At 37.2% G+C, this 26,606-nt stretch overlaps 4 protein-coding genes across 4 annotated transcripts; all 4 read right to left on the reverse strand.

Moving 5' to 3' along the window:
• Window positions 1–901: 901 nt before the first annotated feature.
• LOC118562385 (odorant receptor 131-2-like) lies at window positions 902–3,823 on the reverse strand. The gene is made up of 3 exons (XM_036134756.1): window positions 3,801–3,823; window positions 2,966–3,148; window positions 902–1,951 (listed from the first exon to the last, which is right to left on the reverse strand). Exons 2-3 carry the CDS (start codon window positions 3,095–3,097, stop codon window positions 1,169–1,171), a joined length of 915 nt encoding a protein of 304 aa, XP_035990649.1. The 5' UTR covers window positions 3,098–3,148; window positions 3,801–3,823; the 3' UTR covers window positions 902–1,168.
• Window positions 3,824–9,196: 5,373 nt separating this feature from the next.
• Window positions 9,197–13,576, reverse strand: LOC105919690 (odorant receptor 131-2-like). Its single transcript, XM_012855056.2, has 3 exons — window positions 13,551–13,576; window positions 12,673–12,850; window positions 9,197–11,639 (listed from the first exon to the last, which is right to left on the reverse strand). The coding sequence occupies exons 2-3, from the start codon at window positions 12,802–12,804 to the stop codon at window positions 10,857–10,859; spliced, it is 915 nt and encodes a 304-aa protein (XP_012710510.2). The 5' UTR covers window positions 12,805–12,850; window positions 13,551–13,576; the 3' UTR covers window positions 9,197–10,856.
• Window positions 13,577–15,671: 2,095 nt separating this feature from the next.
• LOC105919687 (odorant receptor 131-2-like) lies at window positions 15,672–18,898 on the reverse strand. Its single transcript, XM_012855053.3, has 3 exons — window positions 18,872–18,898; window positions 17,432–17,614; window positions 15,672–17,328 (listed from the first exon to the last, which is right to left on the reverse strand). The coding sequence occupies exons 2-3, from the start codon at window positions 17,585–17,587 to the stop codon at window positions 16,537–16,539; spliced, it is 948 nt and encodes a 315-aa protein (XP_012710507.2). The 5' UTR covers window positions 17,588–17,614; window positions 18,872–18,898; the 3' UTR covers window positions 15,672–16,536.
• A 3,265-nt stretch (window positions 18,899–22,163) lies between these two features.
• LOC105919689 (odorant receptor 131-2-like) lies at window positions 22,164–26,573 on the reverse strand. Its single transcript, XM_012855055.2, has 3 exons — window positions 26,479–26,573; window positions 23,069–23,242; window positions 22,164–22,946 (listed from the first exon to the last, which is right to left on the reverse strand). The coding sequence occupies exons 2-3, from the start codon at window positions 23,222–23,224 to the stop codon at window positions 22,164–22,166; spliced, it is 939 nt and encodes a 312-aa protein (XP_012710509.2). The 5' UTR covers window positions 23,225–23,242; window positions 26,479–26,573.
• Window positions 26,574–26,606: the final 33 nt, after the last annotated feature.

Below are 26,606 nucleotides of genomic sequence, written 5' to 3' on the forward strand. Positions count from 1 at the left end.
CTTCGGTGTGAGTGGTTGAAATAGCACGTCGATAAAGATGACAGACAAGTGGCTTATCCAATCAAAGGCAAGGATTTTTGATAAGGCCCAGCCTTTTGAAACGCCATTCCTATGGCTCTGTTCCAGATGAATGAGTGGAGCTAGGCGGAGCGAAATTAATTTGGCTAGGGTCAGGTTAGGATAACTTATGCTATGTAAGCATCACAAACAGCACACCAGGACATAAGGGTGTTTTGCCTTAAAGCCATGTTATTAACCATTTATGTGTGCCTGCCTGTTATTGGAATGTTATCCTAAAGTCACTATGACATGACGCCAATTCAGACATGTGAGCCCTGGAGACACGAGAGCTGCACATCCGCTCTGCTGCCCGCTGATTGCCAAGGTCAATGTTGGCGTATTTGCTGTGCGGGATAATGAATAGGATATGACTGTCTTTGTTTTTGTCTCGTGGCAAGGCCGCTGTCAGGTATTAGTGAGAGGCAAAATCAGAGGGGAGACACAGACAGGGCAGATGGGCTGCAGCTGGACCAAGCGATTACTTCCACCTAGATAATCTCTGCTCTGTTTCTCAAAGTGCTGGAACTTGACCACTTCACAGTTTCCTTATTCAAAAGTCTAGTCTTATTCAAAAGGTCAGTTATAGTTTGACTTTCCTACCACACTGCCTCGCATAAGAAGTAATTAAAACCTTAAAGGACACAGCTATCTGCTCATTTAATTTCAATATCTTTTTCATTCACATCTTTGCTTAACCAAACCTTACAGTGACCAGGAGGTACATAAACCTGATGTTTCCCTATTTGATATTTTTTTTTACCTTTGAAAGCATAATTTCCAGTGACTCATTTAGCCAAAGGGACATCGTAAGAAAACGCACCTTTAAGGACAATGCCACGGAAACTTTTAATTCTACATTAATCCCTGATTCATGACAGAAATCAGTCATAACTTCCCACTTTGTTTTAAGAACACTGAAACAAAATTTAAACCAAGGGATGACTGAATCGTCATACTGAGAAAATTCAGTCAAATCAACCTTCCCACCATACTACTTTGACACTGGGCCTGTTTTCTGTGGTATACTGAAATAAAGAATGCACCCCACAAAAGTTTGCTGGCTGTTGAAAAGGGTTCTTGAAATGATACGACATTATGTTGGTCTTATTTAAATCTTTTCTGGATTAACATTTGTATTGGTGAGCAACAGATATCGTTTCAAGTACTCTCTGAACATCTTGTCCCTTATACCATAAACCATCGGACTGATGAGACGTGGCATAACCTGAATCAGTATTGAAATTACATATCGAATAGTCAGAATATCATTCGGAAACAAACTTGAAAGGCCAGCTATTGTTATATTATAGACATACTTTAGCATACACAGCAACAGCTGGAAGCCATGGAGTAGGACGGTGTTCCTCGCTTTCTTTGCATTTTCTGAAGCAGCCTTTGCAGTGAAAAGAATCCTGAAGTATGTATAGAAGAGAATGAGCCAAACAATGACTAGAAACACAATTTCGGACACATATTTCTTTTCTGCAAGGATCGGGCTTGTGAAAATGTTAGACCACAAGCAGAAAATCCTGGAATGAAAGTACTCTGCAGGTCTTGTGGCCATCACTATGAACACATCTGGTAGGAATGTTAGTAAACTTAGAAACCATATCACAGCAATCACAATGTAGGTTTTCCTGACCGTACAGATCTGGGGGTGGCGCAGAGGGAAGCATATGGCCAGGTAACACTCTAAAGCCATGGCCGCAAGCGTTAAGGGGTTGTTTAGGTTGGAAGGTATGGCAAACGTTAGCAATATAATACAGAATGAGACATTGAGTGTGAACAATATGTAACTCAGGACTTGGAGGAGGATCAGCAATGCCAGCATGATGATATCGTTGATTACCAGGTGGATATAAAGGATGTAACGAGAGTTTGTGTTGAAAACCTGAAACAAAGGACAAGATTTTTTTAGAAAATAAAAAAGAATTAAATATTTGGTTAGCAAGTTTACCTTTTCGTTTAGAGTTCTTAAGCAAATAACAAACAATCTTGATACCAATTTGTTGAAGAAACGTTTTTCCCTTTCTGGCATTTTATTTGAAAATGGTTTTGTAAATACCACAATGTGACAAGGTCAATAAAAGCAATATCTTAATGGTGTGTAACCTCTCACTAATGATGCAAGAAAGTCATTAAATTTCTATTTTTGCCTGATACCTCTTTCTTTTGGAGGATCTACAAAACTTGTTGTTTCCTAGTGGTATGTGTAAGGTGGGTTATATTCTTTTCCAGTTAATTATTGTTACAAAGTTCTCCTTTTGAATGCTCTTGCTGTTGTGAGTTAAAAGTTTATGTATTTCAGTTTCACAACTCATGTTAAGTTTTAAATTTACCTTTAGTTTTAAATTTTAGTTTTGAATTTTCAGATCACAAAGTTCAGCAAACGTTTTATAACTGCATTATTTGTAACAGCAGGAGTAAAACCAATAAATATTGAATAAAACAACACATTTTGAGGATCATTCTCCATCTTAAATAGATATTTGTGAAGATAATGCAGATATGTCTCAATTCAAAATTCCCAATGGGCTCATTTTCTTATTCTGTCATTTCTTTGCTCAGTTCACTTTTTAAACTGCAAGTACAACAAATAAAAAATAATATTCCTATAATTGTAACCTAACTTCTCTATATTTAACTATATTTACCTTTTGAAATGTAACTTTTCACGACAGACAACTTGGTGTGGGCTACTTAGGCTATCACACAAAAACCATGATCGATCGATCGATCGATAGATAGATAGATAGATAGATAGATAGATAGATAGATACATACACACACACACACACACACACACACACACACACACATACAAACGTACATAATTGATTTAGGCACATTTGAATTGACTCTGCAAAGTTATATAAAATGGACGTAGACAAAATTGATAGCCTACCTGATGTTTTCTAAATGTATGAACCAGGGTGGCATTAAGGTATATGATTGCAAGGGAGAGGACAACAGTGATCACATTCTTGATGATCGCTACAGAAAGTGGATCCCGAATGACAGTTGCAGTATAATTCATCCCAGCATTTAAAGGGGTTGTGACACATCTGACACCTGACAGTGTGCCAACCTGCAGAGAAATGTTCAACAGGTAAAAGTTAAACAGAACACACTATTTTATACAGTCAGAAAAAAAGCAGTTGAATATTTGAAATATTATTATGCTTGATAATAAATACAATGCAAGCACTGATCAGCATAGACTCATAAATACAAGATACCAATAATCTGACATTTTTAGGCATTGTGTATTTTAGCTCATATTAGTTCGGTAATCTTCACTATTAATTATTCAGATCATCACTTTAAACAAATTTATATTTTCACTTCATGCTCATTTTCAAAGATGACAGAGGTTTTTACCTAAAAACTGTGATCCATTTAAACACATTTTACATTCTCAAATGAAGATATTTTGTAATGGTTTATCATCATAAAAATACAAGGTTTTATGACAAGAACTTTGAGACAACACAAGTGTGTACAAAGTTTAATTATCTGTTTTGATCAATAATTATTTTCTCCACTGCTGTAACAAATGCATCTCCAAACCAAAGACAGCAAAACATTTTAAATTGGAAAGCATAACAGTAAATATACATTTTGTTAGTAACAATCAATGTATTACACATCTTACAGTTTTATTCCCTTAACAGAGGATATTTAATTAAGCAATCATTATTCTGCTTAACCAGAAATAACGTCACAAAGCACAAGCTCACCTGCTGATGGCCACATAAGGTTACGCTGCACGCAATAAGTCAGTTCTGCTTGACATATCCCAATATATAGTTAATATGGAGGAAAGTCTTGGGAATAAAAACATAGTCAGCAGAATAATATGTGTGGGTGGGTGTTTTTGTGCGTGTGTGTATGCATGCTACTGGGGCAACGTGTTTGTAGTAATGTGCAAAAAGTGGGGATGATGGGATGATTTTTTTTTGTCATTTTTTGTCATTCTTTCTCATGGTTTGTTTCCTTGTACCTGGTCATTTTCCCCTCATTATTAAAATCTTGCACCTACCAGTTTATATTTAGGTCCTTCCTAAACCAAAACATAACAAAAGTGCTCATATGGCTTTTTTTTTTTTTTTACATCTTAGGAAATCTTAACAAGTTGATCTACATGGGGAACCTAATATCTCTGGTACAGGGTTTGAATCAGTTAGAATGTGGGAGTGTCAGGTTCTTATAGCATAATGTCTTCTAACATGATTGAAATAAAAAGGCTACTACAATGTAGGCCAATATGAGCATATTCTGCAAATGCTATGTGCTCCATCTCAGTGTCTAATTCCCAAAGCAAATAAAATTAATGAAAAGCTGTATTTCACACATCTATGAAGTTCGAGTTTCAACAACCAACACTTATTTTGCTTCAAGTTAACATTCACATATATGGGATCTAACTGTGTTCTCTGAGAGATTTCCTTAAATGTTATACATTTTATTTAAGACATTTCCAACACACACTACTTTTTTTATTCTTTCATTACCCTAGGCTTCCAGTAAAACATCTTATGCTATGGAAGCATAACAAACAGTACGGCAGGGCTTGAGGGTGTTATACATTGAAACCAATATAAAATATATATTTTTCTGGTTTTCTATTTCTAAGTAATGTTATTAACCATTTGTGCCTTCGTTGCATAAAGAGAAGTGCAATCATCAAGAAGTTTGAACAGCACTTTAACACTATAGCCTTCACAAAGTTGGTATTCACTGCATGTCAGGAAATGCATTTGTTTTATATTATCTTAGCATTGTCAAAAAGGTTAAAATAACCAATGCTGGTTATTTTTCTTTGCATATTCTGACATGAAAGGAAGCATGCTTTGTAACAGACTGGCTTCTTCCTTTAGCGTATACATGGCATTTGAGAGCTCGCTGAAGAATGCACTGGGCCTTGCTTGGTCCTCTCAGCTTCTCAGTTAACTGGACCAGACTGATGGCTCAACATTGTGTTAACATTTTTCCTGCTTTTTATTTGGTCTTGCTGGGTGTTGGTTGGATATATATTTTGTCGTCCAAACGACCATCATATAGCTAGATTTGGACTGTCAGTGGTGATGTTCACCACAAAAAGTCTGAAGGTGCTCTCTCGATTATTTCTATGATAATTGGCTTGTAATTTTCCCAATTAATGGAATTACCACTGAAATGGTAAGCCACCACTTGCTTCCATCTTGTTGTGCTTCCTGTCAACATAAAAACATATGTTGCTGCTCTCCTGAATGTGCAGGCAATGACACATCCAAAAAGCTTCCTTGTTCCTGGGTGCAGCTTCATGCTCGTTGTGATCGCCATTTCATCCAGAATTAAGACACCTGGTTTTAGCTTAATATCTTGTAGTCTTCTTTGCTGGTTTCAAATGTCATGGAGAGGAGGACTCATGTCCTGAACAAACATGTAGCCTGTTGAGCACACAGAAAAACAGATTGTGTGTGTTTCTATGTGCATTTGTTCTACCAATTGCCTCAGTTATTCTTTAGCCAGTGCCCTTCATTTGATCTTTGGTAAAAATATTAACCAATTTCTTTTCCATAGTCAAAACCGTGTTTCCTAGGACTGATTTTTTTCAGTCTTAAATTCTCCTTCAATACTTGTAATGTGATCTTTATGGATTTCTAATTCATTCCTTAGTTATTTCACCTCAGGTCAGGGCTTAGTATAATAAAAGGCCTTTCATAATAAAATATTTGGTTATCTGTTTTTGCAAAACTGACACATGCCTATTTTTCAGCTAATATGGTGTTCCCTTGTGTTGTGCCATCAAGCCATGGCAACATTCAGATTGAATTGGGAACAACATGTAACCTGAGAAGAAATCAAAATGGGTTGTAAGCGAAGGAATTTCACACATCCACACAGAGACAGCCTCTCTCAGCAGGGTGCCTGCTATGAAGCCAGACTTCACCTCACTATCTTAAGCCATTTACACTACCCTTGTTAAACCGATCCATGCCGAGCTCGGTCCGAGCTTGGATCAGTTAACCAAGCCGAGCTTGGTTTTAACGACTGTTTACATATCACGCTATCTCTGCTCCTCGGCTCCTAGTGATGATCTGCGGTACTACTGCTCTCTGGGATTGAAGGCAGGACCAAACAAATCAAAATGGCGGTGCCCGTAACATTAAGGCAGTTATGCTTGGTTATAATTGTGATATGTCATTGTTTGTGGAGAGTCAGGCGAAGACGGCAACTTTTGGTGAATTTACTTGACAGAGTTGGCTTTTGGGAAATGGATAAGACAAACGAACGTCTAATAAGGATTTACAGACGCAAGAAACAACGACAGATGCTGAGGTTCATCACACTGCTAAGCAGGATCATCACTTGAAATCGTGTGGCACAGTAGGGAAGCTAGTATTTTTATGAATGTCTGAAATGTCAGCTGACCACACGGAGTTGACGCGGTCTGCTCATGCACTCTTTGTTATTAGAGAACCGGGCCAGAGAAAAAATAGGCCGAGCCCACACCTGGAACTGGGCTGCATTTAGCACAGTCCGGTTGTGTCTGGCTTGATTGAGTTCAGCTTGCGTTCCGTTTACACTCGATGGTTATCTCGGTTACCGAGCTCGGACTGGTCTCAGCACGGTTAAAAAGGGATAGTGTAAACGGGGTATTACTCTTCTTGCCTTGGACTCTGAAGGAGAGGATCCACTCTGGGGAGCAAGCCAGCCACACGGGTCTCACATGGGGCTCAAAGGCTCACAAGCTGAGTAAAATGTGCTTTCTGTGAAACTCATTTCCCGTTGCTTCAATGGAGCGACAAAAAGGGGAAATTGTGTTTGTCCTGTGCGGAGCGGAGGACCTGACGGCCAAATCAAACTGTTGCAGCAAACGGACTCCAGACAGAGCCAGAGCAGCCAGCACAGAACCCATTTTCCCAAGCTGAGAGCAAAATCTGGACTGAGATGGCCTACTGCATGCTGGGACTCGACTGCAACTCGTGGCCTGCTCCGACCACGTTTCAGCTAGCTCAGAGCCCCATGCCCGCTGTTGAAATAACCAACGTGTCCTTGGAGTACTGTTTTGCCTTGGAGACCCAAAGTGAACCAAAATGGCACAGAGGCACCAACAGGTTTGGCAGAGAAATAAACAGGGAAAGTTAAATGGGTTATTTAGAAGGTTACTTAATGCATTTTCACTGTGTTTTGGAACACATGGAGCTTACAGGGTAGCTCCCGGTAGCATTCTTTAAACCATGCCATTGCCGATGTAATTCAAGTGTGTTTTTATGGTTATAACAAATGTTATCTCCACTAGGGTTTTATAAATTGATGGGCTATTGATGTTTGTGTCATCCGGTCCGCTCATTACGACTAAAATAAAGCAGAAGTTTTTTTAAATTAGTGCCGAATGTCCGCTAGCCTATTGCTATTAGCTTCCGGATAACTTCTGCTCCTCCCAGATATACGGTTTGTTTCAAACATAAGGTTTGTTTTGTTCGCTCCACCATTGTTTTGATATAGCAATGAGCATTATTGCCACATTAATATGGAATATTAATGTTGATTCAAAGGTGTTTTGTGTTACTTTAGATTAGCTGATTTTAGCGACCGATCGCTTCATCGACCCCTAGCCTCCCGGAGGTATATTTGCATTAATAAAATTGAGCGTTTACTGATGTTTACTGAGAAAATCATTCTTTAAAATGTTATTTCATAAAATAATGTTTTGTTTAACTCAGGATTTGCATTGTGACTGGGTTGAAACACATACCAAATGTTCTGAATTAGTTAAACTACTTCAGACCACAATTAACATTCTTTAAGATGAACTTTGGTTCTTTAACTCAGATCTGCAGTGAATCAGGATTCACTGAATTATTCTGATGATGCTGATGATGATCAACCACTTTGTTTTGTCTTTTGTTTCTTTTTGTGTCTAGATTGTTTCTTAGCTTCTTTTTATCTTCATTTTGCTTAGTAGTTAAGTAAAAGCCTCGTACAGAGGATTTGTTTATTGAAACATAGTGTTAATTGAAATAAACAGCATTCTATACTGATGTTCTGTGGATGTTCATTTTTTTTCTGTTAATACATTCTTGAACTTGAAGAGAACTTGTCACTCATTTATTCTATGTGTGCAGAGTTTGCTGTTAAGATAACGCCAGTGCTCGAATCATCCCTTTCAACTATGGTTCTGATATTATCTCTTAGGCTGATATTCACTGGACAATACCTAATAGACAGAGAGTTATTTATTAAACATTAAATAACTTTAAAACACTGTGCAATTGCACAACACTTGTTTTAACCTTGTTGCACTGGTTGACATTTCAGGATTCATTTTAAAGTCCTTTTGTTTGTTGTTAAAGCATTACATGGTATTGCCCCGCTCTGTCTCACTGAGCTGCTGCAACCATATACTCACTCAGCTTAAGCAAGTCGACCCATTTATATACAGTATATGCAGTTTCAACCAATCGTTGAACCTTCAATCTGGAAATTGCACCAAAAGAATTAGAATTGTGGATATCTACAATATTCTCCCTGACATATTTTTTGATTGCTTTTAATTTTTCCATTATGTCTGTCATGGTTTAGGTTTTGTCTGGTTTCTTTTCTTGTCATTTTTGCAGTTCACTCGGCTCACCCTCCTTCAGCAATTAGTCACACCTGTCTGGACACTAATTAGCCTTCATTCTCGTCACCTGTCAGGCTCCCTTTTTAAACTCACCTCGGTTGTTTCCTCGTCGCTGGCTCGTAGTGTTTGTTCCTGACCATCATGCCTGTCTGCTCCTGTTTCCCCGCCTTGGTTCCTGTCTCGTCAGGTTTGGGTTTTGTTTGGCTGCGCTGCTAACTTTTGATCACTTCGTCTTGGTCTCGTTCCTTGTTCCGCAGCAGCCCAGCTCCACTTTGCCTTGGGATTATTGCTCATGTTTTTGGACTCTGTACCTGCCAGCCAGCTCTTGCATCCTTCACCTCCGACTGGTAAACTCTGGTTTCTCATGTCACCACCATCCACCTGCAATAAACTGTCTTAACGAACTCCCCTGTGTGTGCGTGCTGTGTCCGGGTTCATCCACAACAAAATCATGACAATGTCAAACAAGGAAACACTCTGTTTGAGGTTTTGCCTTAAAATTTATTCAAAGGTGTGCCTCCGCTTTTCATAATTTTTTTGTTTAGGACCAAGATGTAGACAACAGTTTGGTAGCAGCATGATAAACTTGAAAGCTTTAATGAGAATGACAATCAGCACCCAGAACCAGGATGAAGCAAACAAGGCATGGAGAATGGTAGCCAACAAAAGAACCCAGTAACAAATAAAAACAAACTGACAGCTTAAACGGAGCTGAGAACAGGTGCAGGCTATACGCTATATAAGGAGACACATGTGAATGGGATTTGCTAATTACCTGGTTGCTTGGCTGAGGGAGAAAAAATTATGGGGCAGACGGGGAGAAACACAAGGGGGGGGGGGGAAACTAACAGAGCCTATCTAATAATACAGAGTAAATAAATGAGAAAGTAATGGCACTAAATGGGAACACTAAGAAATACACACGAGCACGCATGTAAATCCATGTGAATAGCTGCCACTCAGGGCTCAGCCCCTCCCTGCCAATAAAATGCCACCATCAAAGCTGTGTTGCGTAGGCACAAAATGGTTGAGAGAATGCCCAGTGGGTTGAAACATTCTCTTGCTAACAGCATTATAAAATTATAAGTTAGTTACTTCTTCACTAGACATGTTCCTCTGAAAGGTGATGCTGTTTTGCTGTGTATTTATCCTTTGCGCCAGCTGGAGTGGGGGTAGAGAGAGGTGTGACTTGTCAAACATGTTGTTTGGGTCTACAGACTCAAGCCACACCTAGTGTTGACATTGCACTTATTGCTCCTTTAATCTCTCTTTTTATCTGTGTACTTCAATTATAATAATCTTTTAATTTTCTTGGACTGTTCTTTAACACCCATAATTTATAATCAAGGACTCAACACCAAATAAGGTTCCAGGGGAAGATATCTAAACTAGTTAAATGTCAATGTTTTATGGTTCAAGATACAAAATGAAACGACCACCCCCCTCAGAACTGCCTTTCATTCACCAAAATGTTAAAGAAGTAAAGAAAGCCAAGCAAGAGCTGTTGAATGTTTGGGTGACTAAGATTCATTTGGGACAACAAATTGTTCACTATAACAAATTTGTCAATGTTACAAGCTTCTGCTGACTGGAAATTAATTTAAATTCTAATACAAAGTTTAACTAGTTTGAAATAATCAAAAGCTATGGCTGGAGAACACCAGGTTTTATTTCCAACCTGGGCTCTCTTGTCTACTCTGAACAAACAGTTTGCATCAACGAGTTATTTGAAGCTTGTTACAGAAACTAATTTCAACCTGCCATCTCTCAAACCAGTTTCACTCTATAACTTATGTAAAGTCACTTCAAACTTTCCGTATGGCTGTAATTTTGAATGAACTCACATTTCTACATGTATACTCCAGGCTTCCCTGATTTGTGAAATAGATCAGTCATAACGTCCCTCATTTTCACATCAAGTACACTATGAAACAAAACTTTAATACAGAGATGACTGAATTATCATAATGAGAAAGTTGTACCAAATCAAAATATTCAGCTCCTTCCCTCTGAGTAATATCAAAAGTACTACCTTCCCACTGGGATATACTTTTACTGACATAGCCAAGTTTTACCCTTTTGTTGAAGGGTAGTAGAAAACAGCAAAATAAAGAACCTAACACAAAAAAAATTGCTGGGTCTTGCAAAATGTTCTTGAAGTGATACAACATTGTGTTGGTCTTATTTAAATCTTTTCTGGATTAACATTTGTATTGGTGAGCAACAGATATCGTTTCAAGTACTCTCTGAACATCTTGTCCCTTATACCATAAACCATCGGACTGATGAGACGTGGCATAACCTGAATCAGTATTGAAATTACATATCGAATGGTCAGAATATCATTCGGAAACAAACTTGAAAGGCCCACTATTGTTATACTATGAACATAGCTTAGCATACACAGCAACAGCTGGAAGCCATGGAGTAGGACGGTGTTCCTCGCTTTCTTTGCATTTGCTGAAGCAGCCTGTGCAGTGAAAAGAATTCTGAAGTATGTATAGAAGAGAATGAGCCAAACAATGACTAGAAACACAATGTTGGACACATCTCTCTTTTCTGCAAGGATCGGGTTTGTGAAAATGTTTGCCCACAAGCAGAAAATCCTGGAATGAAAGTACTCTGCAGGTCTTGTAGCCATCACTATGAACACATCTGGTAGTATTGTCAGTAAACTTAGAAACCATATCACAGCAATCACAATGTAGGTTTTCCTGACCGTACAGATCTGGGGGTGGCGCAGAGGGAAGCATATGGCCAGGTAACACTCTAAAGCCATGGCCGCAAGCGTTAAGGGGTTGTTTAGGTTGGAAGATATGGCAATCATTAGCATAATGATACAGAATGAGACATTGAGTGTGAACAATATGTAACTCAGGACTTGGAGGAGGATCATCAATGCCAGCATGATGATATCGTTGATTACCAGGTGGATATAAAGGATGTAACGGGAGTTTGTGTTGAAAACCTGAAACAAAGAACAAGATTATTGTAGAAAGAAAGGAAGATTTGATATGTTAGCAATTTTACCTTTTAGTTTAGAGTTCCTAAGACCATGGCATTACATAATCCTGATACCAATTGGTTAAAGTATCTTTTGTTCTTTCTGACATTTGATTTGAAATTGTTTTCGTAAATATTATGTCATAAGTCATAATTAAATTTCCATCACGTTCTTACATTATCTTCCAATTGAGTATTGTGACAAAGCTCTCCTTTGAAATGCTTTTGCTGTTGTGAGTTAAAACTTTTTATGTATTTTAGTTTTACAAGTCTTATGCTATCTCTTGATTTACATGAAGATAATCAGACATTTTCTGATCACCTAATTCTATCATTGCATTATTTTTAACAGCTGGAGCAAACTAACTTTTTATAGATTCAAAAGTCAGCAAGCCCTTCAGTACATAATTAAGACTTTTCGTAGGAAAAAGGAAATTTGTAAAGTAAAAAAAAGTAAAAAATTAAATCAGACCTAAACAACTGATAACAAAAAATAAGGAACAGAACTTTCAGAAAAAATAGAACGGAAAGAACACTTATATTTTCATATTGCTTTGTAGTTTGACATATGAAATGCTTTAAAAGTGCATTGCCTAATGTTTGAATAAAGCAACACAGTTTGAGATTCATTCCCCATTTCAATTGGATGTTTTATGAAGATATTCTAAATGGGCTAATTTCTTCTACTACTGTAATTTATTTGCATAGTTCACTTTTAAACTGCAAGAACAGCAGATTCAACATAACATTTCTATAATGCTTGCCTAACTTCTCTGTATTTAACTTCATACCTTTTAAATTGTGACCTTTCACAACAATAGACAGCTAGGTCTGGGTTATCTGAGCTATTACACAAAAGCCACAGATATAAATTTGCTACACAGACAGACAGACAGATACTTTATTACCTTATTGGTTTGGGCACACTGGAATGATCTGAGCAAAACTCTCAATCTGGCTTGATATAAAAATGGACATAGACAAAATTGATAGCCTACCTGATTTTTTCTAAATGTGTGAACCAGAGTGCCATTAATGTAGATGATTGCAAGGGAGAGGAGAACAGTGATCACATTTTTGATGATTGCTACGTAGAGTGGATCCCGAATGACAGTTGTAGTATTATTCATCCCAGCAATTAGAGGGGTTATAAGTCATCTGACAGAGTGTGCCAGCCTGTGGAGAAATGTGCAACAGGTAAAAGTTAAACTAATGTCTTACACTGTCAGAAACAAATCAGTTAAATGGTTTTAATATTTATTCACATGGTTGATATGAATAAATAGAATACAAATATTCTTCAATATAGGTTAAAAATACAATATACCAACTTTCTGTTATTTTGTGGGCACTGTGTATCTTAGCTCATGTTAGTTTTGTAATCTGCACTCAATTATTCAGGTCTTTATGTTAAACAAATTTATATTTTCACTTCAGGCTTATTTTCAAAGATCATAGAAGTTTTTACCTAAAAGGGTTGATCCATTTAAACACGTTTTACATGTTGAAATCAAGATGTTTTTTAATGGTTTATGATCATAGCAATAAAATGTGTTTATGTGATGCATTTTGAGACCACACTGTAGTGTGTGACTATATGTATCTTGTTTTGATCAATAATTATTTTCTCCACTGCTGTAACAAATGTATCTCAGAAAACCAAAGACAGCAAAACAGTTTAAACTGGAAAGGATAACAGTGAGATTTATGAACACAATATCTTTCATAATGGGTAACATCAGTAGAAGGACAAAATACATTGTATTAATCACAATCAATGCATTGCACATCTTACATTTTTCCCTAACAGAGGATATTTAATTATTACTAAGCAATAACAATTCTGTCTGAAGAGAAGCAGAAAGCACAGACTCACCTGCTGATGGTCACATAAGGTTATAGTACACACAATAAGTCAGGCCTGCTTGACATATCCCTATATATAGTTAATAAGGAGGAAAGTCATGGGAATAAAAAAATAGTCAGCAATGTAATGTGTGTGGGTGGCCGTTTTTGTGCTTGTGTGTGTGTGTGTGTGTGTGTGTGTGTGTGCATGTTAGGTGTGTGACGTGTTTGTGTGAATGCGGCAAAAAGCAGCTGCATGTTAGACTGTTGCAAGTGCATTGGGATGATGATAGAAGTCACTGTGTTTGTCCAAGCTTGTTATAAGCTTTATTTTTTTATTTTATTTTTTCTTGCATGTCCTGTCTGGCAGTTTAGCATTAAGAATTACTGTTTTAATACAAAAGATAGCCCAGCAGATTAACTTCCACAAGTGGAGCATTACTGCTTTTGCCTTAGTGCTCCGATTGACATATATGCAAAAATCTTCATTAGATATTATTTTGGGTTCAATGGACACAGAAACGGAAAGGTATAAGAGAAAAAAGGAAGAGAAAAAGATGAGGCAAAATGTTAAATTGGAGAAAAGATGACAAAAATAGAGTAGAGGAAGACGAGAGTACAAGATAACATCCTGGGAGTCTGCTTCTATACTAGCAGAGGCATATATAAAAAGAACAGCAAAACCAACCAAAAAAGTATCACAGGTACAAACAACCAAAACCTTGAAAACTAAAACTTATGCAAAAAAACTAAAAATATGTAGTATTATATAGTGAGAGCCAAAGATAATTATAGGGTCTATCTATATAGGAGTGAATCTGTAAGCAACTGGATCCAAGCACCTGTAGTTGTTTGCGAAAGTGCACTTGTGTATGTAAGGTTTATCTGTGAGAAAAATAATTAACAGTGGTTGTGAGGACTGGCACCCAAGAGGGGTATCCAGACCCAGGAAATGATCCCCATCATCAGGTTGGGGTGGAGGAAGCCACCCCAGGACTACCCTAAACCCATCATACCCCAGACCTGACATACCGGGTCCATACTCCAGCCCTAACCCCCCCCCCCCCACACACACCCTGATCCCAGCCAAAACAACCCATAAGCCCGTCCACCCGGAGATCGGGCCAACAAGAACTGAGTGGGCCAGCCAACCAGAGGCCACCCCAATAACCCTGAAATGCTGCCTCCCCTACACCCTACCCTCCATGCTTAAGCCCCACATCCTATTCCCAGGGAGAGCAGAAGTGCCAGTCCCAGCCCCAGCCAAATCTCAGGACCCAACACCATTCTCCAGCCCAGACCCCAGCTAGGTGGCTTGCTCCTTCTCCAGGCCTCAAACTCCAAATGGAAATCAGAGAACAAGGATGTCAATAAAGACCTCAAGCCTGCCTCTGCCTGCTCAAATGTTGTGTTGTTGTATGTTGTTCTCAAATGCGTTTAAGGACGCACCACTAGCAGCGGCACCAAAATCTGCAGGGTCCGAGGCTAGTGACAAGCGCAGAGGCCCAATAATCAAACAACTGAAAATAGAAACCAACACACTAGAAATGCCATTTTATATAAGATAAATGTAATTTAATTTTTATGCATAAAATCACAAATAAAGGCTAACTAATAATGTTAATTTATTGAACCGAAAAGATTCACATCGATCCTTCAATGAGTCAGCAAGGACAACCAACACTCGGTGGTTGTACACTTTCTGGCAGAACGTAAGCATAACGTGTGAATTTCCAGTGTTTTGATTGGACGATCCGAGCTTGGGGCCAGAGGATTTGTGTTCCGCGGCTTTCTACTCAGAGCGTGGGTGTGGGGTGGGGGGTGTATGCCGTGTAGTCATCAAAATCGTTTTCCGATAAATGTTCTTCACAGAAAATGAGCCGAGGCCAGTGAATCTGAGTTTGAAAAATGTATTACTTATATCATTTTTATTTCAGTAGAAAATGAAAACGGGTCCCACTGACCCGAACATCACATAAGGATTAAAAACATTTCCAACAGCCACTTTTCAGTTGTTTTTTTTATTTATTATTATTTTATTACCCTAAGGTTCCAGTAAAATAACATATACTATCAAGCAATACAAGCAGCACAGCAGGACTTGAGGGATTTTTACCTTGAAACCAATATAAAATATAAAAAGTTTCCGTTGTCTCATGTCTGAATATTATTATTAACCATAGATTTGTGCCTGCCTTGCATAAAACATAGTACTAAAATGATACAAATAGCTGATAATTTGATTTCAATATATTTTTAATTTACATCATAGCTTTACCAAACCTATATTACGGTAATCAGCAGTCAGATTTAAAATAATAAGGCTCAAAAATTACATTAAACTACAGTGATTGACACCAGAATTACATTTATAACAAAGTTATAAATATTTGAAACATGTTTCTTGGGAAAGTCTTGCCACCTAATGGAAAAGGAAGCAAAAGAATCAGAGAGAAAGCTGTTTTTTACTGAGAGTCATATACTGTACAATGAAAGCAGGTGGACAATAGTTCCGTATTTCAAAGGGGAATGTGACTGGCTTTTGTTCTATTGTTAACAGCAACATGAAACATGGGACTGTTAACATGTTCAATTTTTAACAGTAAGTCTCAGTCTTAGTAATAGTAATAGTAATAGACCTAAAAATGTTCACCATAGTCACTACCATGGAAATTCACATGTAAGATTTGAGCTCCCCAAGAGGATTTAGAAAATGAATCAAATATATTTTATTTCATACATGTAACATTAAGACTTCAACATCTTTTTTATCTTAATTTACAAATTGTTTTAATATTAAAATTACATTTATTCATTGCATGTTGTTTAGTTTTGGTCTCATATCTGTTTTTGACAAAATAATCTCTTTTTGTATTGCTTAAAACCATAAAGAAAGCTTCTTTATAAGCATCACTCCTCCAGACAAAATTAATGATTTTCTGTCCCAGCTGTTTTTTTAATGTTGATTTTTTTTTTTAAAAGGATGGGCTTATCTAGATCAACAAAAAAAACTTTGCTTACGGATGTAGTTTGTTGGCTGCTCTAATAGTGCACAAAAGATACTTTCTCAAATGCTTTTCAAATGTTTTGTCCCGTAGCCCATACACAATAGGACTCACCAACCTGGGAAGAATCTGGACAAATATGTACCAAAGAAAAAGCATTTGGAGATAATAAGCAGGAGCCATGAAGATAAGAAATTTTTGAGCCAAAGGAGCAACATATGTTAGCATACACAGAAGTAGCTGAAAGCCATGAAGCAGGATCGTATTTCTGGCCTTTTTGGCATTTTTTTCAGCGGAGTTAGCAGCATGAGCAACAAAAAAGATTCTGAAATAGGTAAAGAAAAGGGTGAACCAAACTCCAGATAAAAAGATGATATGAGAAACATCCCTTTTCTGCAAATGTATCGGGTGCCGGAACAGATTGTCTCTTGAGCAAAATATTGTGGAGTAAAATAACCATAGAGGCTCGGTTGCCAGGATAATAAAGATGTCTGGTAAAATTGAAGCTGCGCTCAAAACCCAAATACAGCCGATGAGAAAGTATGTTCGTTTGATGGTGCAGAGTTCAGCGTGTCGCAGTGGGAAACAAACGGCGACGTAGCACTCCACCGCCATCAGAGCTAAGTTTAATGGTGTGTTGACAGTGGTGAAAACAGCAAAGATCACAATGAAGCAACAAAAGGAGGCATTAATTTTGTAGAAGACATAACTAAAGACAAACAAGCTGATTGATGTAGTCAGCTGGATCATATCGTTCACCACCAGATGGATGAAGAGGACGTAGCGAGGGTTCATGTAAAATATCTGAAAGAGAAGAAATGTTTTTTAAAGCGTTTTCACCCCATTTAGTTTGATTTTATTTGATATCTGACAATGATAACTCATAATCAAGGAAGAAAAAGCTGACTTCGTGTTTTCTGAAGGTGTGGATCAATGTCCCATTGATATAGTTGATAGTGATGCCAAGAGCCACGACGATCATGTTTTTTGCTAGAGCAGTGCTGGGAGAGTCTCTGTAATTCAGGCTGCTTGACACGTTGAGGTTAAAAGATGGGGTATTCATCTCGGAGATCCAAAATTTTGCTTATGTCTAAGAACAGAAAATGTTAACAGTTTAAAAGTTTAGCTATTTATGAGGAATTGAAATATTTCATATTTACAAAAAATATCTCGGGGCTTTGCACAAAAGAGTCAAGAAAGTGTCCCTGAAAAAGGCTACACAATATTTTTCATAACTGTGTTCTTTTCAGCAATTCTTGCAATTTTGTAAATACTGAGTTTATCTGCTCACCATAACTTTTCAAGTAAAACATCAGGGTTTATAGGTAAAACATATGTCTGTCCAGGCTAGGTCAGCGGCCTAATGCAGGTGTTTATGTTTTCATGGCCTAAGATCCTGGCTATTCAGAAATCTTCAGCCTTACAGCCTGGCTCAGGGCAAACAGCACTGATGGGTTCGACTTTATGGTTGATTATTAATGCAGGTTCAAAGAAAGTTAATGCAAGCAGTCGTTAATAAAGTTTCCTTTTCAATTAACGTCATATTCCTTTGCTAGAAGCCTGCGACAGAAAAGTGCAGTACCCAGGCAGAACTTACACATGCACGGGGAGAATGTGAAAACCTTACAGGAATGTGATTGTAAAATATTAAAGATCATATTCTGTACATTAATTAAAAAACAGTAGAAGGACTGCCTTCCTAATATGCCTTAACACAAAATTATTTATAGAATAAGAAGCTTTGAGAAAACCCCACATTGTCACAAATCTTAAGAGACGTGTGCAGGAAAAGGATGCAGAATTAATACCTTTAGAGGGGCTTGGTATTCTTTACGTTTATCAATGTCTATGAATTGTTTTGGTAAAAGGAAAAAAGAAGTAAAAGCTAGGGGTAAAAGTATTCCAACACCATTGTGATGTACTGCAAAAATTAATATGTGCATTTGAAATTAAGCTGAAATTTGTTGAATTATTAATTTTGCCATCCTAATAAAATTAAACTAAATTGAAAAATGAGTTTATTTTTATTTCATTTCTGGGGTTACCCCATGCAGATTTTTTAACTACAAACAATAGCTACACATAAAAAAAACAAGTGATTCTACCATACACTTCACCATCAATGCTATGTGCAACAAATATTAAAGATATTATTTTTTGCATGTGCTATTTTTATTAACAATAACTATGAATACTGGAGATACAGATGATTAATAAAAAGGAAAATTAGCTCCTAAATATCTATAATTTCCATACATCATGCATCATTTAAAACATAAAGCTAACTAAAGAAAATGCTATACCTGAAACATTAAATTACACATGAGAAGTATAAAATATATCCTACCTCAGATGTATCTCTCTTGGCTCTAGGTGACCAGTCAGAAGCTCAAAGTCAAGTATTGCTTCATATGATGGTTAAGTCTTGGCAAAATGGAGTATATGACTCTCTCATGGGTATTAATTAGTTGTCAACGTAACGTAATGTGCAGACTTTTTACATTAACTTAGTTTTGGATGTTTGTTTAGCAGAGTTTCTCTTCTTTCTATAAACCTGACCATGACAGCATATTTCGCCACATGTGGTTTAACAAAGGAATTTGACATCTTGAGGACAAAATAAGAGTCAGTCTAAAAAATGTCTATGAGTGATATTATTAATCTAGATGTTATCTTTTTTTATTTTTTTTTGCAGCTCTAGTGGCACACGTTTTTTTTTTTACAGTGAGCTGACAGGAAGAGGGGGAAGACATGCGAACACGCAAACCATATTAGGCCTCCTAATATGGTTTGCGCTAACCGCTCCGCCACGGGCGTGCCCCTAAATGTTATCTTTGACTAGAAGTTCCCTTTTAAATCTCATATGAAACATTTTTTTATGACATCCTTTTTTCACGTGCACAACATTGCCAATATCTGTACTATTCTGTCTGAATTACTTTGACAAATTGATCTGTGCATTTGTTTTATCAAGGCAAGGCTTTTGTGATTTTTTTTTTGCAAAAAAACTTCAACTGATCCCTTCATTTCATTCTGAGAAAAATGAAATGAAAGGATAATACTTTGAAATGTGGTGATTGTTCACTGTTTTTGTTCTTCTTTATGAATATTTGAATAGTCCAGCTCCATCTCAATTCTTCCATATGTTTCTAACAGATTACTTCACTCTCAGACTATAGGTGTACCGGTGCTTCCTAGTTGGACGATGGGAGAAAGGTTTTTGGATTATCAGGCTCCTCTCGTGTGGAAACAGCTTCTAGTTTTAGTCAGAGGCATATACCCTGTCTAATTTTAAGATTAGTCTTAAAATGTTCCTTTTTTGATAACACTGATAGTTTATAGCTGCTTAAGTTATCTGAACCATTTCTGTAAGTATGCTGTTGGAGGTTGGCTCTGCGTTCATAAAATTCAAAGGTTTCTGAAAAGCCCTATCACCTCTGACCCAACTCCTGAGTTTACTCTCTCTCAGTTGCTGCAGAAGGGAAGGGGGGGGGACCAGGGCATTGTCAGATAAGGTGTTCTGCTACCTGTCCACCATAACTGATCTTATATATTGTGATATAACAAATGAGTGTGCTTATCCATAACTTGTGACAAGAGGGATTTCTTTCTTCCTCCCTCATTGTTCCAGTACGGCTCTGTAATTTATCCATCCATTATCTGTACCTGCTTATCACTGCAGGTTTGAAAGGGGCTGGTACCTATCTCCAGCAAACAAAGCAATTATGTTGTATTCATTTGTTTTGGGGCATCCTTAGTTTTCAATATTTTGGCTCAAGCAGCTGTTGTGAAGTATTGGTGGAGGTAAATCCAGCTGTTTTGAGATAAATCTCACTGTAAGTCTGACCGTATGACTCCTCTTCCGGACTCAGAGGGCGGTCAGGGAGGAGCTGACAGCTGAGAGCTAGCTGTTCCAGGTTTTATGATTGATATGTAATCTTTTAAATTTAACTTTTGTTATTTTTTATCCTTATTTTTTGTTTTTGTTTGAAGAGTTACCCAAAGTGCATTCTAAATAATATTCAAAATTTTTTGTCAATCTTATTCCATCCATCCTTTTTCCCGACCTGCTTACCCATGCAGGGTCGGGGGGCGAGAGGCAAGGTCCAATCCTGAACACTTCTATTATTATTATTATTATTATTATTATTATTATTATTATTATTATTATTACCTTTGACGACCCAAGGGAGGTTTTCGGGGTTAATGGGGTCCACAACTCAATGCAGTCAGGTATTTAACTTTTTACCATCTGGTACTAATTAGTGAACTGTATTTTACTGGGTTACATTATAACTTGAATTGAACTGTATGAAATTGGATCTGAATCAGGCTTTTTGATTGGATAGTGTTTGGATGAATTAAACTGATTTCATCTGAATCAGTACAATACTGGATTAAAAAAAATTGGACATGGAGTGTGATTTTGAAGTTAGTTCTGGAACACTTCACAATGGATTATGCAGGGCAGCAGGTCTTGTAGCTGATATGTGTATTACTACAGTTGGACAGTGAAAAGAAGGGGAGAAGAAGGGAAAGGAGGCAGTGTCAGAAGTATCCATGGCTAAGCAAAACAAGAAAGGAATCAGTTGCAATTATCGGCAGCAGTGGTCACAGTGCATGACTTTTCCCAAAAGGTTTTCACAAGTAGATTCTGCACGATGTTTTTCTGTGTCTGTGGGAACTCTAAGTTGAGCATCTGTCACACAGAACAACCACAAATCACTGTTGCAAGCTTGCAATTAGGGATTTTCCTTTGATTCTTTTACGGTGAAAGATTCTTCGCTAAGTAGGCCTAATATTGCACCATCTTAAGACAGGTCATTCTATTATTAGAGATTCCCACTCTGAGTATTGGCCAAAAGTGCTTGGTCCTAATAAAAGACATCAGCTGTTTCTCCCAATAACTATAAAGAGATATCTGTTCCAATATAATATCACAAGTAAAGAATGTGTTCCAAAAATTGAACCTTGAAATACTTATCTATACAAAAATGGTGCATTTCTATTGGTCAGTGTGCTGCAACCACATGTTTCATGGACACAAACTGGCCAAAATAATCCACTCAAGTAATGGCCAGTCTGTTAAATATAATTTGAGTCACAACCAGATTTGGTTGCGACTCCAGATGTGGTTGCGATAATGAGAGTATTATTTTTAAGATCTGTATGATTAGGAATTTATCATTTTATTCTTATTTGCTTGTACAAAGAACCCCCCTGTCTTTCTGTTCAAGTAACTATGTACACTGAGATGCACACAATATCTTAACTAGAGAGACAATCATTCAATGCATACATGTTTTGTGAAATAGATGACATGCAAAACATTTAGAATGATTATTTTTTTAAAAGAGAGAAAATAAAGGTGGAGCGATGATTGGCTCCGCCTCAAGTTAACCAAGTTAATCTTCGCATACCAGTCTGTGTCAATGTTCTTTCTTTTATTTCTTCCATAATGCAGCCATCAGCTGTTTTGGCTTCTTAACAAGTGCTTGCAGTCCACCCTTAGACACATTTTTCACCAAAACACTATTCTTTACAAATAACTTTACATTGATGAGACTATGCAAACAAGATATTTAATGATGATCAATCATATTTATTGTACAGGTACAATAACAACAACAGAGAAAGCTTCAAGGGTGTATTTTGTTGGCTGATATGATGGTGGGCAGCAGATACTTCCTCAAATACTGTTTAAATGTATTGTCTCGCAGCCCGTACACAACAGGACTCACAAATCTGGGCAGAATCTGGACCAATATGTACCAAACAAATAGGATATGAACATTGTATTTAGGGAACAAGAATATCAGGAACCTTGTTGCCAAAGGAGCTACATAAGTTAGCATAGACAAAATTAACTGGAAGCCATGAAGCATAATGGTGTTCCTGGCTCTTTTTGCCTTTCCTTCAGCCGAATGAGCAGCAAAGTAGATCCTTAAATAGGTAAAGAAGATTGTGAGCCAGACTAGAGATAAAAAAACGATGTGAGAAACATCCCTCTTTTGTATACTTATAGGGTGTCGGAATAGAGTGTCTCTGTCGCAAAATATTGTGGCGTAAAATAACCAAAGAGGCTCTGTTGCCAGGATGATAATAATGTCTGGCAGAACTGATGTTGCGCTCAAAACCCAAATGCAGCCGATGAGAAAGTATGTTCGTCTGACGGTGCAGAGTTCAGCGTGTCGCAGTGGGAAACAAACGGCGACGTAGCACTCCACCGCCATCAGAGCTAAGTTTAATGGTGTGTTGACAGTGGTGAAAACAGCAAAGGTCACAATAAAGCAACAAAGGGAGGCATTAATTTTGTAGAAGACATAGCTAAAGACAAACAAGCTGATTGTTGCAGTCAGCTGGATCATATCGTTCACCACCAGATGGATGAAGAGGACGTAGCGAGGGTTCATGTAAAATATCTGAAAGAGTAGAAAAAAATGACTCCTTTAATTAATTAATTAATTAAGCTGTTACTGATGAGCAATGGTGTCACAACAATGGTGTTTCACCATGACCTGAAACAGTGATGAAAAATTCTGACCTGGTGTTTTCTGAAGGTATGAATCATTGTCCCATTGACATAGTAGATGGTGATGCCAAGGGCCACGATAATCACATTTTTGACCAAAGCAGTGCCAGGAGAGTCTCTGTAAATCAGGCTGCTGGACACATTCAGGTTCAGAGATGAGGAATTCATCAGGTAGATCCAGTAACCCTGTAAATGTTTTTTTTAAAGAAGAGAATATATGGCTCCTATTCAGCTTTAATTTTTTTTTTTTTTTTACTTTGGGATGATTGTGTTTAAATAATGAAACACTAAATACTGTTGCTTTGCATACATTGTTATTGAATCCACAATTACCTATCAACTAGGCACTGGCTGGTGGCTGGTATCAAGGGACACCAAGCTTTGAAAACTTTTTAATTTACAGATAAATCTTCAAAAATTTAAAATACAAACGTCACAACATCTGTCAGAGATTATGCTTATAGTTTGTTAGTTACAAACACTGTCTTTTAAGCAACGAAATGCAGGCTGTAGAGATTGCCAAACTAATTAATCAGCTAGCATCAACATTTTATGCTCCAAGCCATACTATTTAAAAAAAGGGAATATATTCTGTGTCGTAACAATGATTACTGGAAAACTGTCAGTTAACTTATTGTCTCTTTATTTCACGTTTTAGCTTGAAAGGAGCATAGCACAGGTTCTAGAGTTTTTACACAAGTTTGCCACCTCTGGTGAGAAGTTGAGACGACACCAGTGTTGTGCATGTGCATGGGAGAAGAAGAACATGATCTGCCAGTGCGACTGAACGGGTCTTTTGTTTAGAGGCATCATGTCTTCTGATGTAAGAAAGTTATATATATTGAAGTTAGCCTGTGTTCTCTCGCTAATACATCTAATACATGGATTATGGCGGAGACTTAATAAAGTAGTCAGGTGAACGAGAGAGCGCACGTGTCACACCCTCTTGCACACCAAGAGAGGTTGGCCAGGTTCACTCTATCGTGAAGTCACTAATGGAGCCTATAAAGGCAACTGCAGTAAATAGAAGATAACTAATTTTATACATCGGGCAATTGATGGCCGACTAAACCAGTCTAGTACCGTGTCACACTGCACTTGACATTTGTGAGGGACACCAGTATTGCATTTTCATTCAGACTTGGGGAGGCGTTGGTATATGGGTGTTTTATATAATATATATATATATATTTTTTTTTTTTTTTTTTTTTAAATAGTTTGTTTGTCTTGTCTTTGTTTTTTGTTTTAATTGCTTAACAGTCTGGAAATAAAGTTGAAATGAAAAAAAAAATAATATTTAACTTTAAAACTTACACCATGCACCTTTAAGGCTCTCAAAATCAGAACAATTTAATAACTAATCCATAGTTATTTTTTATGAAATGATAAATGATAGATTTTCTGCTTCATATAAAACGTTATTCAAAATTAGTGCAGTATTTGAGTGCAGTACAGCTTTAAAAACTATCAACCCCTCTGGCACACTTTTCCACAGATGGGGGCCATAATCCTGGAAAAAAGCCTGTCCACAAGTTTATGTTCTGACTCTTTGGACTGTTGATAGATCAGTACAAGTGCCAGAGGACCGCAGGGTCTGCAAGGGTTCCAAAGTTAAAAGCAGTTCTGTAAGATAGGAAGGCCAAAGGCAATTAAGACATTTAAAAAGACATTTAAAAATATTATTTCAATCGCTGCATTGGTAGGGAGTCAATGTAGTGATTTTAAAACAGGCATAGCATGAGTCAATTTCCTGGTGTTGGTTAGCACATAAGCAGCAGAGTTATGTAGCAACTGAAAGCTGGACATATTTTCTTAGGGAGACAAAAAAAGCAGTGAATTGCAATTATCTAAAAAGGTTTGTATTTCTGAAGTGATTGTTCTCTCTGAGCCACAGATCCAACAATTAAAACTTTAGTTTTTTCCTGGTTGAGATAGAGAAAAGTCAAAGCCTCTTTAACAATAGTTATGTTAATATGCATACAATTTCACAATCAGATTAAATGTAGTCAGACTAAAAAAATGGGACTGTAGTGATTATTACTTATTTTTTTTATTTTAAGTTGAATACGCCATCATACACCTGCTTCAACAAACCCACAGTCATCTGGACAAAGCAGCCAGCACTGTGAGGATCATGTTCTTTGATTTCTCCAGTGCATTTGATACAATCATCTGTTGGGGCAGTGGCATCAGAGCCAGTGACCTAAAAAGGCTCAACAACCTGATCAAGAAGGTTGGGTCTGTTCTGGGGACGACTGTGGAGAACCTCTCAAGACGATGATGCAATGAAGGATTTGGCATTAAAATCAAGAAAATTATGGACAATCCTGAACATCCTCTTCATGACATTGTCATTGGAAAACAGAATCTTTTCAGTCAAAGGCTTCTCAGATTGGTTGTAAAATGGACCACTACAGGACATATTTCCAGCCCACATGCACTTTGAATGTCTTGTTACTGAAAAGTGCTATATAAGTAAACTTACTTTTCCTTAGCTTAAACTTACCTTATGACCATCTATAATAACTCCTTGACCAAATTACTTACATAAACATTTCATTTTCCTCTGGGATAAATAAAGTATATTTTTGAATTGAATTGAACTGTTTTCTCCTGCACTCCTGCACTGTTATATGTTAACATTATGTTTACTGCTGCACTTTATATTGTAACGTCGCCTTATTCCACCTGGAATCTGACTATACTCCCATAAGCTGTATGCAACAAAATGTTGTTCTGTATGCACCCTGTACATACAAAATGACAAATAAAGTTGTCTAAGTCTAAGTTATATGGGCACACAATGCTGGTGAAGATTCTCAGTCATCCAGGTCATGATCATTCCAAAAAAAGTTCCAAGCTTTATATTATTGCCCAAAAAGGCGTTGTTATGGCTTATATAACATGCAAATTAAACCAAAACTGGTCTGCCCCTTAGCAATGGGGAGAGAAATAAGGTTTGATGTAAAATTTCTTTGTTTAATTTTGATTATTTCTTAATACAATTTCAACCTTTTTTCTTTACTGTAGCACTTTATTGTTCAGCATCATAAATTCAACACTGATAACAAATAACTTGTTCTTTTATACACCAGCCCATCATACAATATGTTTAGTTATGTTAAATATTACAAATTGTGAAAACATTGGTGTTTTCCATAACCACTTATAAAGAATAATGTAGCAGCCTTAGTCCATATTAGAAACATATATTTTGTATTGTATATTTATGAAATTAATTACCACAACTTTTATTCATTTAACTCCTTAAATGGGTGTGATGTACATTCTTTTCAACAATCAATTCCTTAATTACTGATGGCCTTCTGTAAAAAATAAATAAAATGGATATAAAGGTTTGACTAAGTGTCTGAACACAACAACATAGACATTCAAAGGAGAAATGTAAAAGGAGTTCTTACCTCAGATGGATGACTCCAGATTTCAGTTTGTCAAGTCAAGACCTGAAGCATACGTATGCCTGCAGTTTTAATATGCATGGCCTTTGTCGGTCCTCCCAAAATGTGACGTTCGCATTATGTCATTAATT

Source organism: Fundulus heteroclitus, unplaced genomic scaffold, assembly GCF_011125445.2.
Source record: "Fundulus heteroclitus isolate FHET01 unplaced genomic scaffold, MU-UCD_Fhet_4.1 scaffold_90, whole genome shotgun sequence".
Taxonomy (NCBI): Eukaryota; Metazoa; Chordata; class Actinopteri; order Cyprinodontiformes; family Fundulidae; genus Fundulus; species Fundulus heteroclitus.